The sequence below is a fragment of the Microcaecilia unicolor genome, chromosome 5 (genome assembly GCF_901765095.1).
Source record: "Microcaecilia unicolor chromosome 5, aMicUni1.1, whole genome shotgun sequence".
NCBI classification, from domain to species: domain Eukaryota; kingdom Metazoa; phylum Chordata; class Amphibia; order Gymnophiona; family Siphonopidae; genus Microcaecilia; species Microcaecilia unicolor.
The window spans coordinates 212345085-212364926 of record NC_044035.1 but is presented as its reverse complement, the minus strand read 5'-3'; the positions used below and the strand labels follow the sequence as shown (position 1 = coordinate 212364926).

Genomic DNA, 19842 nt, shown 5'->3' with positions numbered 1-19842 from the left:
GTACACTGCACCCATCATTAGACTACTCCAGGGACCTGCATGCTGTTCTAATGGATCTAACATCTGAGGCTGGCATAGAGACTGGCAAGTAATGTTTTTCATCACATTTTTTTGGGGTGGCAGATTTGAGGAGGCAGAAAACTGGAAGAAAGATGAATATGAAGGATATAGCACAGGAATTGAAAAAGAAAAGAGGAGAGAAAAGAGTTAGTGAATGGACAGGAGGCCATTACAAAAATAAAATCATCAGAAAACAAAGGTTAGAAAAATGATTTTATTTTCAGTTTAGTAACTGAAATATGTCATTATTGAGAATTTATGTCTGCTGTTTCTATTTTCCACTGTACAATCAAACAAGAAAGGTGTAAGGAACACCAAATGTATCATAGGGAAGAGAATGTGATTGGGGTGTATACATTGTTTGAGTGGCTGCTGTCTTTTTCTCTAAGCTCATTCAGTACTGGCATTGAGTCTTTAGTGAATGGAGTTTTTCTTAAAATGTTACTGGCTTTTTTCTCTATTTCTCAAAGGGTAAAGTACTGATGATCATGCAGCTGTAGCCTCAGTGTAATCTGTGTGGGGTGTTTAGCACCGAGGTCTCCCATAGAATTCAATATTGCTTTGTGGTTTGGTGATATTTATTTAGGACTATACTGAATATTCATATTTGATTCAACCGACTACTGATTTTAATTTATTTTATTTTTTTGTTACATTTGTACCCTGCGCTTTCCCACTCATGGCAGGCTCAATGCGGCGGGCAATGGAGGGTTAAGTGATTTGAATAAGCTGGGGCTCTACTGTGCTAAATCCTACTGAAATAAGCTCTTGATCACTGATTTCACGTTGCTTCCTTTATTTGTTAAATTAAAGCTCAATGCCCGTTATTCATATTTGGCTGAATAATATTTTTTATTATTGGTATTTGGTCAACTGGAGGGCCATTTTCGATATGATATCTAAGTCTGACTTTGGACGTTTTGCGAAAAACGTCCCAAATCCGAATAGGAAAGAAGGTCATTTTCGAAAGAGAAAAACATCTATCTTTTGTTTTCAAAAAATACGGTTGCGAACAACATTTTGCGATTTGGACGTTTTATTTTTTGGTCCATTTTCGAAAAAAAAAAAAACCCAAAACGTCCAAGTGCACGCACAAAATCAAGCCAGTATTTTTAGTAGACTGGTCCCCCTGACATCCCAAGACAACAATAGGGCACCCTAGGGGGCACTGCAGTGGACTTCATAAACTGCTCCCAGGTACACATTTCACCATTGCTCCCTTACCTTGTGTGCTGAGCCCCCCTAAAACCCACCCAAAACCCCCTACCACCAACTGTACATCACTACCATAGCCCTTATTGGTGAAGGAGGCATCTATATGTGGGTACAGTGGGATTCTGGTGAGTTTTGGAGGGCTCACAGTTAACTTCACAAGTGTAACAGGTAGGGGGAGGTAGGAGCCTGGGTCCACCTGTCTGCAGTGCACAGCACCCAACACTAGACTACTCCAGGGGCCTGCATGCTGTTCTAACGGACCTGAGTATAATATCTGAGGTTGGCAAGTAATGTTTTTCATCACATTTTTGTGGGGTGGGAGGGGGTTAGTGACCACTGGGGGAATAAGGGCAGGTCATCCCTGATTCCCTCCAGTGGTCATCTGGGTATTTAGGGCACCTTTTTGTACGTTATTCGTTATAAAAACAGGTCTAGCTCAAAATGTCTAAGTTTTAGTCCCAGACGATTTTGTTTTGTTCCATTATGGTTGAAAAACATCTAAGTCTTAGGAACGCCCAAGTCCCAGCCTGAACACGCCCCTGACATGCCCCCTTGAGATTTGGATGCACTTCTGATGGACCATAAAAAACGTCTAAAAATAGGTTTCAAAAATACTGATTTGGACTTTTTTGTGAGAAAAACATCCAAATGCTGCTTTATGCCACTTTTTAGAAGTTTTTCTGTTTTGAAAATGAACCCATAAATCAGGTGTGGACATTATTCAAGTATACCGTCTTAGAAGACCAATCCAGATGCATTCCACGTATTTGCAAAGGTGGAAAGAAGAGAAAACAACGACCAACATAATTAAAAGGTGAAAAGATTGTCCTTCAAAGAATGCAAAAAGGACCCAAATGAAGAAAATAAGAAGCAACATAAGCACTGGCAAGTCAGATGCAAAGCATTAATAAAGAAGGCTAAAAGAATATGGAGAGAAAATTGCCGCAGACGCTAAAACTCACAGTAACAACTTCTTCAGGTACATCAGAAGCAGAAAGCCTGTGAGGGAATCCGTGGGACTGTTAGATCATGAAGGAGCAAAAGGGGCGCTGAGGGAGGACAAGGTCATAGTGGAGAAACTGAATGAATTCTTTGCTTCTGTCTTTACGGAAGAAGATGTAAGAGATCTGCCTGTAATGGAAAACGTTTTCAAGGGTGATGATGCAGAGGAAATGAAAGAAATCTCGGTGAACCTGGAAGATGTACTGAGCCAAATTGACAAATTCAAGAGTAGTAAATCACTTGGACCGGATGGCATACATCCAAGGGTACTCAATGAATTCAAGTATGAAATTGCTGATCTGCGGTTAGTAATATGTAACCTGTCATTAAAATCATCCATAGTACCTGAAGATTGGAGGGTGGTCAATGTGACGCTGATTTTTTAAAAGGGTTCTAGGGGTGATCCGGGAAATTATGGACCAGTAAGCCTGACATCAGTGCCGGGCAAAATAGTGGAATCTATTATCCTATATAATAATTTATACTGCCAACGTTCTCTGGCTGGCTGGGTTTGTAACATCACCTGACGTCAGCAAGCCTCCAGCGTTCCCTTCCTCCTCACTGTCCCACCCTTGCGTAATGACATAATGATGTCAGAGGAGGGGGAACAGTGAGAGGGAAGGGAACGCTGGAGGCGAGCTGATGTCAGGACGTTACGAACGGAAGCCAGCCAGCCAGAGAATGTTCAGGTACAAATCGCTGGACATGGACAGGAGGAGAGAATTGTGGGACATCGAAGGGACGGGAGGGCAGGGCAAAAGAGAATCGATGGACATGGATGGGATGGGAGGAGAGGAGAGAATCGCGGGACATGGATGAGAGGAGAAGAGAGAATCGCAGGACACAGATGGGAGGGCAGGGAAGAGGAGAATTGCTGGATATGGAGGGCATGGGATGGGATGGGAGGGAAGAATCACTGGACATGGAGGTGAGGGCGGGGGAGAGAGAAAAAATGCTTACACAAGAGCCTTCCTAGGGCCCATTTCATTGTTGACGAAACGGACTTGGTTCCACTAGTAAAGAATAAAATTACAGAACACGTAGCCAAACATGGTTTAATGGAACAGAGTCAACATGGGTTCAGCCAAGGGAAGTCTTACCTCACCAATTTGCTTCATTTCCTTGAAGGTGTGAATAAACATTTGGATAAAGGTGAGCCAGTTGATGTAGTGTACCTAGATTTCAGAAAACATTTGATAAAGTTCCTCATGAGAGACTCCTGAGAAAATTAAAGAGCCATGGGATAGGAGGCAAGGTTCTGGTGTGGATTAAGAATAGGTTATTTGACAGAAAACAGAGGGTAGGGTTAAATGGTCATTTCTCTCAATGGAGGAGGGTGAACAGTAGAGTGCCACAAGGATCCGTACTGGGACCGATGCTAGTTAACATATTTATAAATGATATGGAAATCAGAACGATGAGTGAGCTGATTGAATTTGCAGATGATACAAAACTATTCAAGGTTATTAAAACACATACGGTCTGTGAAATATTGTAGGAAGGCCTTAGGAAATTGGAAAACTGGGCAACCAAATAGCAGATGAAATTTAATGTGGACCAATGTAAGGTGATGCACATTGGAAAGAATAATCTGAATCATAGTTCCCTGATGCTAGGGTCCACCATGGGGGTCAGCGCTCAAGAAAAAGATCTATGTGTCATTGTAGATAATACACTGAAATCTTATGCTCAGTGTGTGGCAGCGGCCAAAAAAGCAAACAGGGTGCTAGGAATTATTAGGAAAGGGATGGTGAATAAGACCAAAAATACTATAATGCCTCTGTATCGCTCCATTAGTTCAAGGTCAGTGCTTTTTTGTAGAAAAAAGGTGCCGGTATTCATTATGGGTGGGGTCACCACATGACTCCACCCCTATTATAGCCACACCCACATTAGCCACACCCCTTATACCTGCCATGGCGCATATAAACAGACATCATTGAAAATATTATACTAGTATAGGAGAAAAAAATAACATGATTTTTTTCATTATAAATTATTTCTTTAAGCTGTTACAGCTCAAGTATACCCAGTGCAAAATAAGACAGCAGATGTAAATTCTCAAATTGGACATATTCCAAACACTAAAATGAAAATAAAATGATTTTTTTCTACCTTTGTTGTCTGGTGACTTTGATTTTCTATCCATATTGGTCCCAGTCTCTGATTCTGCTGCTCTCTATCTGTTCTCTTAACTCCATTTTCAGGGCTTCCTTTCCATATATTTCTTTACTTTCCTCCTTTCTTCTTCATTTCTTGCCCTACATCCACAAGTAAAAGCTGGGACCTCCTCCGTGGAATTGACTGGAGGAGGTATAACGTGGATCCAGCTTTTGCCTGTTTTCTCCATCCATGTGCAGCTTTTTGCCTCTCTTCCCTTTCCCTCATCTCCATCCATGTGCATCTTCTTCTTTTTTCTTTCCTCCCCTCCATCCATGTCCAGCATTTCTCCTCTCTCTTCCCTCTCCTGTATCCATATAAAGCAATAATTCTCTCTCCCCTCTCCTCCATCCAAGTCCAGCATTTCTCCTCTCTCCCCGCCAACTCCTACATCCATCCATGTCCAGCAATTCTATCTCCCCTGCCCTCCCCTCCCATCCATGTGCATCTCCTTCCTGTCTTCCCTCCCCTCCATCCATGTCCAGCATGTCTCCTCTCCCCTGCCCTCCCCTCCCATGTCCAACGATTCTCCTCTATCCCCTGTCCTCCCCTGCCATCCATGTCCAGCGACTATCCTCTCTACCCTTCCCTCCCCTCTCATCCATGCCCAATGATTCTCCTCTCTCCCCTGCCCTCCCCTTCCATCCATGTCCAGCGAATCTCTCTTTGCTGATCTCCCCATCCCATCCATGTCCAGTATGTCTCCTCTCTCCCCTGCCCTCCCCTCACATCCATGTGCAGCGATTCTCCTCTGCCCCTGTCCTCCCCTGCCATCCATGTCCAGCGATTCTCCTCTCCCCTGCCCTCCCATCCATGTCCAGTGATTCTCCTCTCTCCCCTGCCCTCCCCTCCATGTCCAGCGATTTTCCTCTCTCCCTTGCTTTCCCCTCCCATCCATGTCCAGCAATTCTCTCTTCTATGCCCTCACCTCCCATCCATGTCCAGCAATTCTCCTCTGCCCCCTGTCCTCCCCTGCCATCCATGCCCAGCGAATCTCTCTCCCCTGACCTCCCATCCATGTCCAGCAATTCTCCTCTGCCTCCTGTCCTCCCCTGCCATCCATGTCCAGCGATTATCCTCTCCCCTGCCCTCCCCTCTCATTCATGTCCAGTGATTATCCTTTCTCCCCTGCCCTCCCCTCCCATCCATATCCAACAATTCTCTCTTCCCTCCCCTCCATGTCCAGCATGTCTCCTCTCTCCTCTGCCCTCCGTCCCCTCCATGTCCAGCGATTCGTTCGAACCCCAGTCCCCCACCCTCCCTCGGCTCCCTGACTTTCCTTTGAAATCTTTAATTTACCCAGTGTTTTTTTTTTGTGCTGGTATGCAATGGTACGGCATACCGGCACCTTTTTTTGCCCCCCCCCCCCTCCCCGGCGAGTCCTGCACTTAGTCCCAAGTGTCCCGCGAAGTCGCGAAGCACGCGGCGCCAGCTCCCATTTCCAGCTGCTCCTGCTTCTCCTGTTGAGCAGCAGCGGCCGCTACAAAAAGAAAAAGATCAAAAATGTTTTTAAACCTCAAACGCGGCACCATAGACAGCCATCAGGCATTGTCTGTCAGCTCTGCAGCCGCTCCTCCTCTCGCCTCCACGTCACTGCCCCTGGAGTAAGACCCTGGAGGAGCGCAGTGACGTGACAGGCGAGAGGAGGAGCGGCTGCAGAGCTGACAGCCAATGCCTGATGGCTGTCTACGGTGCCACGTTTGAAGTTTAAAAACATTTTTGATCTTTTTCTTTTTGTAGTGGCTGCTGCTGCTCAACAGGAGAAGCAGCAGCGGCCAGAAATGGGAGCTGGCACCACGTACTTCGCAGGAGACTTGGCAGGCAGGCATGTAGGTAGGTGGGCGGGCGGGTGGGCCTGGATGGAAAGAAGGGGATAGAGAGAAAGACACTGATGAAAGAATCGAGAGAGGGGGGTAGACAGAAGGATGGGGAGAAAAAGAGGGAAAAACAGATAGAAGGATGGGGAGAGAAAGAGGGAAAACAGATGGAAGGATGGGGAGAGAAACAGAATACAGATGGAAGGATGAGAGAAAGGGAAAACAGATGGAAGGATAGGGAGAGAAAGACACTGGATGGAAGGTTGGGGAGAGAAAGGGGGAGATGATGAATGGATGCAGAGAGAAAGGGGAGAGATTGGAAGGATGTGGAGAGAGAAGGGACACTGAACAGAAAAGGGTAGAGAGAGAGACACTGGATAGAAGGAGGGGGAGAGAGACATTAGATGGAAGGATCAGGAGAGAGGGTAGATGGGTGGAAGGAGGGGAGAGAAAGAGGGAAGACGCTGGATGAAAGGATAGGGAGAAAGAGGAGACAATGGATGGAAGAATGCAGAAAGAAATAGGGGAGACACTGGAAGGATGGGGAGAGAAAGGAGAGCTGCTGGATGGAAAAGGGGAGTAGAGAAAGACTGGAGAATAAGACGAAGGGGCATGGGGAGAACAAGGGTGAGAAAAAGATGAAAAGCCATAGGTAGATGAAGGAAATTAAAGAATGGATAGTAAGAATGGATTAAATCTGGACAGAGAGAGAGGCTGAAAAATATTGACAAAAGCAAAGAAAAAGGAGAGAAAAATGACAAATGGCGCAGAAGAATTAAGCAAAAACGAAGGAAAGCAGAATCAGAGACTGGGACCAATATGGAAAGAAAAACAAAGTCACCAGACAACAAAGGTAGAAAAAAATCATTTTATTTTCATTTTAGTGTTTGAAATATGTCCAATTTGAGAACTTACACCTGCTGTCTTATTTTGCACTGGGTAATGTGGAAAAAAGTGGGGTATAAATGTTCATAAATAAATAAATAAAATATACTGGAGCTGTAACAGCTTACAGAAATTATCTCTAATGAAAAAAATCACGTTATTATTTTCTCCTATACTAGTATAATATTTTCAGTGATGTCTGTTTATATGCGCCATAGCTGGTATAAGGGGTGTGGCTAATGTGGGTGTGGCTATCACAGGGGTGGAGCCATGTGTGGTGACCCCGTCCATAATGAGTACCGGCACCTTATTTTCTACAAAAAAAGCACTGAATTTACCCGAAGTCGTGGCAAACCGGCAGTAAAAACAGCTGGCAGGCAGGCAGGCAAGCAGGCCTCCTCATCGCTTCCCTTCCCTCTCAGTGCGTCCCGCCCTCGCGGAAAGGAAATGACCTCAGAGGAAGGCGGGACGCGCTGAGAGGGAAGGAAAGTGATGAGGAGGCGAACCTGCCTGCCAGCCAGCTGTTTTTACTGCCGGTTCACCGCGACTTCGGGTAAATTAAAGATTTCAAGGAAAGTCGGGGAGCTGAGGAAGGGCAGGGGGGGTGCACAGGTGCACGAACGGAAGGGAGCGGGCAGGTGAGCCGGACCTCAGAAAAATGGTGCTGGTAAAGCACTGGTTCTGGTTGCTATATCTTAAAAAAGGTATAGCGGAAATAGAAAAGGTTCAAAGAAGAGCGACCAAAATGATAAATGGGATGGAACTCCTCTCGTATGAGGAAAGTGAAGAAATTATGAGCACAAGTTATGCATTATGGAATAGGGTTAAAAAGGTTAGAGATTGATAAAGTCTGTAAACTCTGGAGTCTGTCAGAGATGTAGGACTCTGAGTTAAAGATTGATGAGCCTGCATGATCCCTTGAATTTATGGTACTCCTACAAACAGGCCTAGGAAGAGACTAGTGTAAACAGTAAGATGTTGCCAGACCTTGGAAATCAGATAAGCCCTGAGAAAGACAGTCTTGCAGGTATTTAAGCTATCCTGTAAGAAGAATATTTTGGGAGATGAGAACAGAATAACATCCAGTTATGTTACTGTATGATTCTCTCCTGAGAAATGTATTTGTAATTGATAAGCAGAATAATAAAGAATTGTCTTTCTCATATGTTGGCCCTCATAGTCTTTTATCTCTCTCTAAATTGCGGGTGGTTGGTGAGTACTAATTTGGGAGGTGATACGAGCAGCCTTATTTTAATTAAAAACAAAAGGCTAACGAGGTTAGGGCTTTTCAGCTTGGAAAAGAGACGGATGAGGGGAGATATGATTAAGGTCTACAAAATCCTGAGTGGTGTAGAATGAGTAGAAGTAAATTGATTTTTTATTCCTTCCAAAAGTACAAAGGCTAGGGGACATTCGAGGAAGTTACATGGAAATACTTTTAAAACAAATAGGAGGAAATATCTTTTCACGCAACAAATAGTTAAGCTCTGGAACTCTTTGCCAGAGGATGTGGTAATGGCAGCTAGCATATCTGGGGTTTTTTTTTTTTTTAATTTGGACAAGTTCCTGAAGGAAAAAATCCATAGTTTACTACTGAGACAGACATGGGGAGGCAGCTGCTTGCCCCAGGATTGATAGCATGGAATGTTGCTAATAATTGGGTTTCTGCCAGATATACTGGTGACCTGGCTTGGCCACTGTTTGGAAAAGTGATACTGGGCAAGATGGACCATTGGTCTGACCCAGTATGGCTACTCTTATGTTCTGAATACCCTCACTTTCTTCCCCCCTGACCAGGAGTAGCACCCCTCTGGAGCCCCTCAACATACCACTTAACCACCCATTCACCCGTAGGCCCTCCCAGGCCTACTTTATAATCTCTGGTGGTCTGCAGATGTAACTGGGAGAGGAGCGATCCCCAGTCACTCCTGCCCATGCCAGCTCCATTCTCAAAATGACTGCCCTGACTGCTCCAGCTTGTGATAGCCATTTTGCAATTTTAACATAGAGATTGCATCAGCCATTTTGACAGTAGATAAGGGTCTACCTTACAATCACAAAAAGTTATTTTCACACTTTTAGCAGCCAGATTTTACTTGTTTTTACTTCACTGTGGGGTTCATTTTCAAAAGAAAAAAACAACCAAAAAGTGGCATAAATCTGCATTTGGATGTTTTTCTCACAAAAGCATCCAAGTTGGTATTTTCAAAACCAATTTTTAGACATTTTTCTATGAAGTCCATCAGAAATGTTCTCAAATCACAAGGGGGGTGTCAGGAGCGTGTTAAGGATGAGATCTGGGCATTCCTAACACTTGGATGTTTTCTGCCATAATGGAACAAAACAGAAATATCCAGGACATTTTGGTCTAGACTTGATTTATTAACAATTAAGCCACAAAAAGTGCCCTAAATGACCAGAAGACCATTGTAGGAATAAAGGAATGACACCTCCTTATTCCTTCAGTGGTCACTGACCCCCTTCCCACCCACAAAGATGTAAATGAAAGAGTATATACCAGCCTCTATGACCAGCTTCAGATGGTCTGGCCAGTCCTATTAGAGCAGAAAGCAGGTCCCTGGAGTAGCCTAGAGGTCGGTGCAGTGCACCATAAAGCAGGGGAGTCAGGCCCATAATTCACTCTAACTATTACACTTGTGGTGGAATGTGTCAGCCCCCCACACCCCCATAAATCCCCCAAAACCTACTGTATTCACATATAGGTGACACCTGCAGTGCCAAAAGGGCTATTGTAATGGTGTATAGTTGGGTACAGTAGTTTTGTTTGTGGGTTTTGAAGGGCTCACCATACAATATAAAGGGGTAATGGTGAGATGTGTACCTAGGACCTTTTATGTGAACTCTACTGCAGTGCCCCCTAGGGTGCCTCACTGCTGTGCTGGGATGCCTGTGTGGCCAGTCTACTAAGAATGCTGGCTCTTCCTACATCCCAATGGCTTGATTTTGTGCCCTTTTCACTTTGGGAAATGGTCCAAAAAGATAGACGTACTAAGCACAAAAACATCTAGGAAATGGTTATTTTAAAAGAGAAAAGGTAGACTCTTTTCTGGTTTGAAAATGGTCATTTTCACTACTTGATTTTTGGATATTTTCAGCAAAACGTCCACATTCAGATTTAGATGTCATATCGAAAACGCCCCTCCACGTGTTCCATATGCTGTTCTCCTATGGTGATGATGTCATTGGAACACATGATTGAAAGCATAGCATTTTTAGCATTTTTCAGGGTTATTTTTGTGATTAAAATAGCACTTTTTCAGCGATTTTGTTGGCACAACCCTGTCAAATAAGCTTTGAAAGAAATTTTCATTTTTTTGAAGATCAACTCTGTTTTTGCAATGACACCATCCTCCGATTGTTTAAATGTGTTTTTCCTGGGGGTTTTTGACTGTCTGCAGACTTTTTAAAATTTTCTTATGAGGTAGTCTAGCACAATTACTTAAGGGAATATACAAGTAATATTAGATGTTATTCCTGACAACCTCTGAGTCCTCACAAAGAGTATTTAAGTCTCACTTGCAGAACAGACGGTCACTATCCTGCTTATTTTCGAAGGAGAAGGGCGCCCATCTTCCGACACAAATTGGGAGATGGGCACCCTTCTCCTAAGGGTGGACAAATTGGCATAATCGAAAGCCGAATTTGGCCGTCCTCAACTGCTTTCTGTCGCAGGGACGGCCAAATTTCAAGGGGGCGTGTCGGCAGTGTACTGAAGGTGGGACGGGGGCATGGTTAAGAGATGGCCATCCTCGGCCGATAATGGAAAAAAGAAGGCCGTCCCTGACGAGCATTTGGCCGACTTTACTTGGTCCCTTTTTGTTCACGACCAAGCCTTGAAAAGGTGCCCGAACTGACCAGATGACCACTGGAGTGAATCTGGGATCACCTCCCCTTACTCCCCCAGTGGTCACTAACCTCATCCCACCCAAAATAACAAATTAAAAAACATTTTTTTGCCAGCCTCAAATGTCATACCCAGCTCCATCACAGCACTATGCACTTCAGGCAGGCGGACCCAGGCCCATCCCCCCCACCTGTTACACTTGTGGTGGTAAACGGGAGCCCTCCAAAACCCACCCGAAACCTACTATACCCACATCTAGGTGCCCCCCATTACCCTTTAAGGGCTATGGTAGTGTTGTACAGTTGTAGGTAGTGGATTTTGGGGGGCTTAGCACACAAAGTAAGGGAGCTATGCACCTGGGAGCAATTTGTGAAGTCCACTGCACTGCCCCCAAGGGTGCCTGGTTGGTGTCCTGGCATGTGAGGGGGACCAGTGCACTACAAATGCTGGCTCCCCCCACAACCAAATGGCTTGGATTTGGCCGGTTTTGAGATGGGTGTCCTTAGTTTCCATTATCGGCGAAAAACCAATGTCGGCCATCTCTAAGGTCGACCCAAATGTTGAGATTTGGCCATCCCCAACCATATTATCAAAACGAAAGATGGACACCCATCTTGTTTCGACAATACGGTCGGGGACGCCACTTTACGGGGCCATCCTTAGAGATGGGCGCCCTTATAGATGGGCGCCCCCGTTCGATTATGCCCCTCTATATTGCCTATGCTTTCAGGAGGGGATTTCTGCTGGTGAGAAGTGCCATCTACTGCCCTTTTATTTTAATCACATTCAGCTTAAATTACATGCTTTGTGTTCATTTTTTGACTTAAGGATTTTTTTGTGTTTCAATATTGCACTTGTGTGGCTTTAAGTTGCTCAGAGACAGGAAATGCTGGTTTATCATTCACAGAGATGCCAAGTTACTCAATTCCAGGCTAGAGATTTTGGAACAGTGCTAGATTTCTGATCACCCGATCCTGGTGCATTATGGACTTGAAGCACTGATTTCAATGGGCAGGATCAGGCACTACAAATCTTGTTCAGGCTTGTATTCTTTTTTAATTAGCCTGTATAGTATTTAAGATATTTGATGGGACTTCCCCAGAATATCTTCATGGTCTCTGTTCGTTTCCTGCTAATAGGAGGCTTTCTAGGCCATGTGATTTCTTCTGTTTCTGCCATCTTTTTCAGGAGTTAAATACAAGAAAATATTGGAAGATTCCGTTGGCTATCAAGCAGTACATTTTTGGCTTTTCCTTCCCTTTGATATTCGACCTTCTCCTTCTTACTATTATTTTTGGAATAATTTGAAAACCTATTTATTAAAAAAAAGGTAAAATTATGTATCATACCTGATAATTTTCTTTCCATTAATCATAGCTGATCAATCCATAGACTGGTGGGTTGTGTCCATCTACCAGCAGGTGGAGATAGAGAGCAAACTTTGCCTCCCTATATGTGGTCATGTGCTGCCGGAAACTCCTCAGTATGTCGATATCAAAGCTCCATCCGCAGGACTCAGCACTTAGAGAATTACACCCACAAAGGGACACTCTGCCCAGCTCACCACCGCCGAAACGGGGGAGGGGAATTAACCCAGCTCATCCCCACACAAGTGGGGGAGGGGAATCCGTCCAGCTCATCCCCGCGGAGCGGGGGAGGGACACCACACCCGCCGATGCGGGGGGATCTGGCTTATCCTGCAACCGCAACCGCGGGAGGAGCTGACTGACCCTAACACCGCCAAAGCGGGAGGGGTACAAAGCTGCCCTACAGCCGCACGAAGCGGGAGGGAGTGCCGGCAGAATTTTAAGTCTCAATCCAGCCCCGTAAAACGGAGGGAAGAGGAATGCAGCAGCTCACTGTAACACAAACTCGTCTCAACTCTTGAAGAATCCAAGTGAAAAAACTTGAACACGAAGTCCTCCTGAAGTAACTGAAGACTAAACTTGAACCTAAAATTCAACCAGAATATAAACAGTACAGATATCTGGGAGGGGCTATGGATTGATCAGCTATGATTAATGGAAAGAAAATTATCAGGTATGATACATAATTTTACCTTCCATATCATCATGCTGATCAATCCATAGACTGGTGGGATGTACCGAAGCAGTACTCACCCAGGGCGGGACATTGAAATCCCTGACCTCAACACTGAAGCTCCAAACCGGGCCTCCGCCCGAGCAGCCACAGTCAAGCGGTAATGCTTGGAGAATGTATGGGCCGATGCCCAAGTTGCCACCTTGCATATCTCTGCCAAGGAGACGGACCCGGCCTCTGCCATCGAGGCCGCCTGAGCTCTAGTGGAGTGAGCCTTCCGCTGGATAGGCGGCACCTTCCCCGCGGCCACATAAGCCGCTGCAATGGCTTCCTTGACCCATCTTGCCACTGTAGGCTTAGCAGCCTGCAGACCCTTACGAGGACCTGCAAACAGGACAAACAGATGATCCGATTTCCGGAAATCATTGGTCACTTCCAAGTATCTGATGATGACCCGTCTCACATCTAGATATTTGAGAGCAGAATACTCTTCTGGGTAGTCCTCCCTACGAAAGGAAGGGAGACAGAGCTGCTGACTCACATGGAAGCGAGAAACAATCTTGGGTAGGAAGGAAGGCACTGTGCGAATAGTCACTCCTGCCTCAGTGAACTGCAGCAAAGGCTCTCGACAAGAGAGTGCCTGGAGCTCGGAAACTCTTCTGGCTGAAGTGATAGCCACCAAAAAGACTGCTTTCAACGTCAGGTCTTTCAGAGATGCCCTCGACAAGGGTTCAAAAGGCGGCTTTTGCAAGGCTCTTAGCATCAGGTTGAGATTCCACGCAGGCACCACTGAGTGCAGAGGAGGGCGCAGGTGATTAACTCCCTTGAGGAAACGCACCACATCTGGCTGCGAAGCCAGGGAAGCACCCTTCAGGCGGCCCCTGAAGCAAGCCAGAGCCGCTACCTGGACTTTCAGGGAACTGAGCGACAGGCCTTTCTCCAGACCTTCTTGCAGGAACGCCAGCACTGAAGAAATTGGAGCAGTAAATGGAGAAAGTGAACCTGCTTCACACCACGCTGCAAAGGTACGCCAAACCCTGGCGTAAGCAGTAGAAGTAGAGGGCTACCTCGCTCTCAGCAGAGTGGCGATGACCTTGTCTGAGAAGCCCTTCTTCCTCAGACTCTGCCGCTCAATAGCCAGGCCGTCAGACCAAAGGGGGAGGGATCCTCCATCACCACGGGACCCTGATGTAACAGGCCCTGCTCCACTGGCAGTCGCAGAGGTTCGTCCACTGAGAGCCTGATCAAGTCCGCATACCAGGGACGTCTGGGCCAATCCGGACCCACCAGGATTATCCAGCCCGGATGCTTTGCCACCCGGTCTAGCACCCTGCCCAACATGGGCCAGGGCGGGAACACATAGAGAATCTCTTGTGTCGGCCACTGTTGGAGAAGAGCATCTCTCCCAGGGATCGAGGGTCCCGTCCTCTGCTGAAAAAGCGCGGCAGTTGGCAATTGGCCGATGACGCCATCAGATCTAGGCTCGGCTGGCCCCAGCGCTTCGTGATGTTCAAGAACGCCTGAGCAGATAGCTGCCACTCTCCGGGCTCCAAGGTATGGCGACTGAGAAAGTCCGCCTTGACATTCATGACTCCGGCAATGTGGGCCGCTGACAGCTGTTCCAGGTTCGCTTCCGCCCACTGGCATAGATTCATGGCCTCCTTGGCTAGAGGGGCGCTCTTGGTACCTCCCTGGCGGTTGACATAGGCCACAGCCGTGGTATTGTCCGACAGGACCCGTACAGGCTTCAACGCCAGTACCGGGATGAACTCCAAAAGCGCCAACCGAATGGCTCTGAGTTCCAGGAGGTTGATAGACCACTTTGCCTCTGCAGGAGACCAGAGCCCCTGCGCTGTCCTTCCCAAGCAGTGGGCTCCCCAGCCCGACAAAGAGGCGTCCGTCGTGACGACAATCCACTCCGGGGTCACCAGAGGCATTCCTGCAGACAACTTGTCTGTCTGCGTCCACCAGCTCAGCGCCTTGCGCACTGCTGGGTCCAAGGGAAGGCACACAGCATAATCCTCCGACATCGGAGTCCAGCGCTGCAGCAGAGAGTGTTGTAGTGGTCTCATATGAGCCCTGGCCCAGGGCACTACTTCCATCGTGGCCGTAATAGAGCCCAACAGCTGCACATAGTCCCAAGCCCGAAGAGGAGAGGCTACTAGGAACTGGTCCATCTGAGCCTGAAGCTTGACAATCCGATTGTCTGGCAGGAACACTCTGCCCACTTGGGTGTCGAATCGAACTCCCAGATACTCCAGGGACTGAGTTGGGCGCAGCTGGCTTTTCTCCCAGTTGATGATCCACCCCAGGGAGCTCAAAAGAGCAACCACCCGGTTCAAAGCTTTGCCGCACTCTGCATAAGAGGGGGCTCGGATCAACTAGTCGTCCAGATAAGGATGGACTTGTACTCCTTCCTTCCTCAGGAAGGCCGCGATGACCACCATTACTTTGGAGAAGGTCCGCGGAGCAGTAGCCAACCCGAACGGGAGGGCTCTGAACTGGAAGTGTCGGCCCAGTACTGCAAAACGCAGAAAGCGTTGATGAGGAGGCCAGATGGGAATATGCAAGTCCGCTTCCTTGATGTCCAAGGATGCCAGGAACTCTCCTGCCTTCACTGCCGCTATAACAGAGCGGAGGGTCTCCATGCGAAAGTGCCTGATTGACCCCTTTGAGGTCGAGGATAGGCCGTACAGAACCTCCTTTCTTTGGTACCACAAAGTAAATGGAGTAACGTCCCTTGCCAAGCTGATTTTCTGGCACCGGAACGACCGCACCCAGGCGGATCAGATTGTCCAAGGTCTGCTGCACTGCCACAGCTTTGACCGGAGACTTGCAGGGAGAGAGTACAAACCCGTCTCTTAAGGGTCGGCAGAACTCTAGCTTGTAGCCGTCTCTGATGACTTCCAGCACCCAAGCGTCTGAAGTTATTGTGGTCCACTCGTCCAGAACCGAGGACAGCCGTCCTCCAATCTGCACTGGGGAGTGGACCAAGGCCCCGTCATTGGGTACAAGACCCTAGGGGAGGACCGGAGGGAGCACCTCCGGGACGGCGGTCTCTGCGAAAGGAATGCTGCTTGGGGGAGAAGTTCCTCTTGAAGGAAGAGGGGGCAGAGGAGCCCGACCTGCCCGGGCGGTACCGACGGGCTTCCTGAAACCGTCCTCTGGAGGTACCGGGGCGAGCACTAGCCCGAGCCCCGACCTCTGGTAACTTCTTGCCCTTAGACGTGCCGAAATCGGTCACGATTTTGTCCAGCTCGACCCCAAAGAGCAGCTTGCCTTTAAAAGGCAACCTAGCCAGGCGGGATTTAGAGGCGTGGTCAGCAGACCTATGCTTCAGCCAAAGCCACCGCCGCGCAGAGATTGTCTGAGCCATGCCTTTAGCTGAGGCCCTCAAGACATCATACAGCAAGTCTGCCAAATAGGCTAAGCCCGATTCCAGGGCCGGCCAATCAGCCCTCAAGGAATGATCCGAGGGGGAAGCCCGCTGCACCATAGACAGGCACGCCCTGGCCACATAGGAGCCGCAAACTGAGGCCTGCAAACTTAAAGCAGCCGCCTCGAAGGACGACCTTAAGGCCGCCTCCAATCTTCTGTCTTGGGCGTCCTTTAGGGCCGTGCCACCTTCCACCGGCAACGCCGTTTTCTTAGTCACCGCAGTGATTAAAGAAACCACGGTAGGCCACAGATAGGCCTCACGTTCACTTTCAGGCAAAGGATAGAGGCGGGACATAGCCCTAGCCACTTTAAGGCTCGCTTCCGGGACATCCCATTGAGCCGAAATTAAGGTGTGCATGGCCTCATGCACGTGGAAGGTTCTATGCGGGCGCTTCGTCCCCAGCATAATGGCAGAGCCAACAGGGGCTGAGGGAGAGACGTCCTTCGGAGAGGAAATCTTCAAAATGCCCATGGCCTGCATTAACAAGTTGGGCAAATCCTCTGAGCTAAAGAGCCGCGCTGCAGAGGGGTCATCCGCTCCATCCAAGCGGGGATCCGTCTCCTCCAAGGAATCCGAAAAGGACCGTTGGGAGAACTCAGATACGCTGCCCTCATCTACATCGGAGGAGACAAAGTCCTCCAAGGCCTGGGAATCAACCCGAGGGCGTTTACCTCCGGGGGCCTCAACCTCTTTACCAGACGAGGGAGCAGGGGCAGCGTTTTGCATAAGGGAGGCCTGATGCAGCAGCAAAACAAACTCAGGGGAGAAACCCCCCAGACTGTGCACTTCCGCAGCCTGGGCTACAGCCCTAGACGCACCCTCAACCGGCGCTCGCAAGAGCGGGGGAGAGACATGCTGCGCATCCAAGATGGCGTCCGGTGCGACACTCCGCGAAGGAGCCGCGCGGGAAAAACGGCGCTTAACTTTAGCCGCTTTTGTGCCGTCGCCCAAATTAAGGGCGTTCATGGCATCAATGTCTCCCACCTCAAGGGCGGCCCAAGAAGAAGCCGTCCGAGCCGCGTGGCCGGCCAATATGGCGGAGGCGAGCCGCGGGGGATGGGCGTTTATGGCGGGAAAAACCGCCACACCGGAGGAAGGACCGGGACACTCATCGGTCACGAAACTGTCACCCAACAAAGGCGATCAGACTTTAAGACCCCCGCATCCCCTCTAGAAGCGCACACGCGATCCGGGGAGCGACTCTTTGCGCCCTCGCCCTCCGACGCCATAGGCCACGTGGAGACCAATCGGGGAACCCCCTGCCCGCTATAAAAGGTAAAAATTACCTGCTTTCCGCTCCGAGCTGTAACGACCTGGTGTCCCAGTGAGTAGCTGCAATAAACGTTTAAATAAACGTCGAAATAAACGCCTTTAAGGACGTTCAAAAATTTTTTTTTTTTTTTCAACGGAGCCAGCAGGAGGGGGGAGAAAAGGAGGGACCTGGCGCCACCAGGTTTGCACTTGCTCAAGAAGAGCCCTCAACCCCAGGCACTCAACAAAACCTAAAAATTAGGCTTGGAGGCCTAGCCAGAGCTGCTGCTGTGTGTGACCACCACCTGCTGAGATAGAGAACATACTGGGGAGTTTCCGGCAGCACATGACCACATATAGGGAGGCAAAGTTTGCTCTCTATCTCCACCTGCTGGTAGATGGACACAACCCACCAGTCTATGGATTGATCAGCATGATGATATGGAATTGTGGTTTGATTATTTAATTTCTGTTTTTTCTTTTTTTCTGTATTTCAATCATTAAAATTTGGCTACACTGGAATAAAGCAATGGATTGCCTAAACAGAAAGGAGTATTCACTCTAGGACTGAATAATAAATCGCATGGTATTGGTAACTCCAGAAGAAATACTATGCCTGATTTATTACCTTAGAGCAATACAGTTGTTGATTGTTGCCAGTAGATAAGGTATATAAAACTTTGGTACAGATCTGTTCCTGAGGTGCTCCTTCCCATACTCCACCAGTGTTTCCCGTAACCTGCAAAAGAATTGACAGGGACACAATGAAAGAGCAGCAGGACAGAGGCTATGGAGGTGAGGCTAGGGCCCTTACTCACCTGCAGAGAAAGCAATCAAACTCGTGTACTGCCATGGAGATCACCTTATGCTGTAGTGAGTCTCCTATCAAGGACGCCACCTGAATATTCTCATCTAGGATCTGTGGAGTAATATTAAAGTCAATGGAAGGATCCCTTAATTCACTATGGACATACTTTGACAGTGAGTTACCTCTTTCTTTTCATATGCCTTAAAATTAATTCTCTGCTGTAGCCATGAACACAGCATACTTCATTTTTTACCCCAAAATGTTGGAAAGGTATTTGGACTCAACTAAGCTACAGAAACAAATGGTCTCTACAATGACTGTTTTTCCCAATTTGGTCATAACATGCTAATAATGACAAGATGAATACAAACTGTCATGCAGAATAAGTATTGTATGCACCAGATCTATATTCCAAACAAAAGTCATTTTCTGAGGATATCATTGTCACTTACCTGCATGATGATGACTGGAAGGGTAGAATGGTAAAATCCTTCATGATCCATTTCTGGTTCTTGATCATGGTGCCAGTCACTAAACTCAGTCTCTAATGCCTTCTGCATCCATTCTATCATGTTAGCCTGTGGAAGACATACACCTCTGTTGGCCTCTATAGGAATAATGTGAGTGAGTGATATCCTGAGAATGCAAGCTGAACTACATGCTAGAATCCGCATTCCTTTGGTGCACTTTTGCCTCTATGTCAAGCAATCTCTGGATAATAAAAGCAAACTTGTATCTGAAACTAAAAAAAGGTTACCTTCTCTGTTTGACTTTTTTTGCCCCATGACATAGAAACAGAGAAAAATAAAGGCAGATAAAGACCGTATGGCTCAACTAGTTTGCCCATCCATGCCATCTATTCTCCCTTTTACTCCCTTAGAGATCCTATGTACTGTTTAGTATAAAGCTGTTTGGTTTTGCATATCAGCCAGCTTTGTATTAATTTATTCCCTTATTTATGATCTAGTAGGGCAATTAGCCAGCTTGTATCTTCTTGGTCTTCTCACAGACCATAGACAGGCTTGCATAGCCCTAGTAATGGGCCATAAACTTTAACAAGTGTCTATTTGCTTCAAACAGGCTCTAAACATAACAGATACATTCTCAGTGAAGGATAATTATGAGAAGTACTCGAGGGAGGGAGGTTGCAAAGGGTAAATGATGGATAATTGGTAAAAATACCAAAGAAGCAGAATTATGTGAAGGTGACCTTAGAAGTCAGAAATTGAAGAATACCAGATAAGTAAGAGAGAAAATATAAGGCATTAAGTGATTGGACAAAATTAAGCTTCAGTAATCT

General features: G+C 47.2%; 1 protein-coding gene across 1 annotated transcript in view; it reads right to left on the bottom strand.

The window, feature by feature from the left end:
- Window positions 1–19842, bottom strand: part of EXOC3L1 (exocyst complex component 3 like 1) — a 434251-nt gene that overhangs the window by 116756 nt on the left and 297653 nt on the right. Inside the window, exons 6-8 of the mRNA XM_030203745.1 lie at window positions 18995–19120; window positions 18553–18653; window positions 18363–18473 (exon numbers count right to left, since the gene is read on the bottom strand). Of these exons, the coding sequence (XP_030059605.1) occupies window positions 18363–18473; window positions 18553–18653; window positions 18995–19120 (338 nt within the window). The remainder of the gene's footprint in view (window positions 1–18362; window positions 18474–18552; window positions 18654–18994; window positions 19121–19842) is intronic.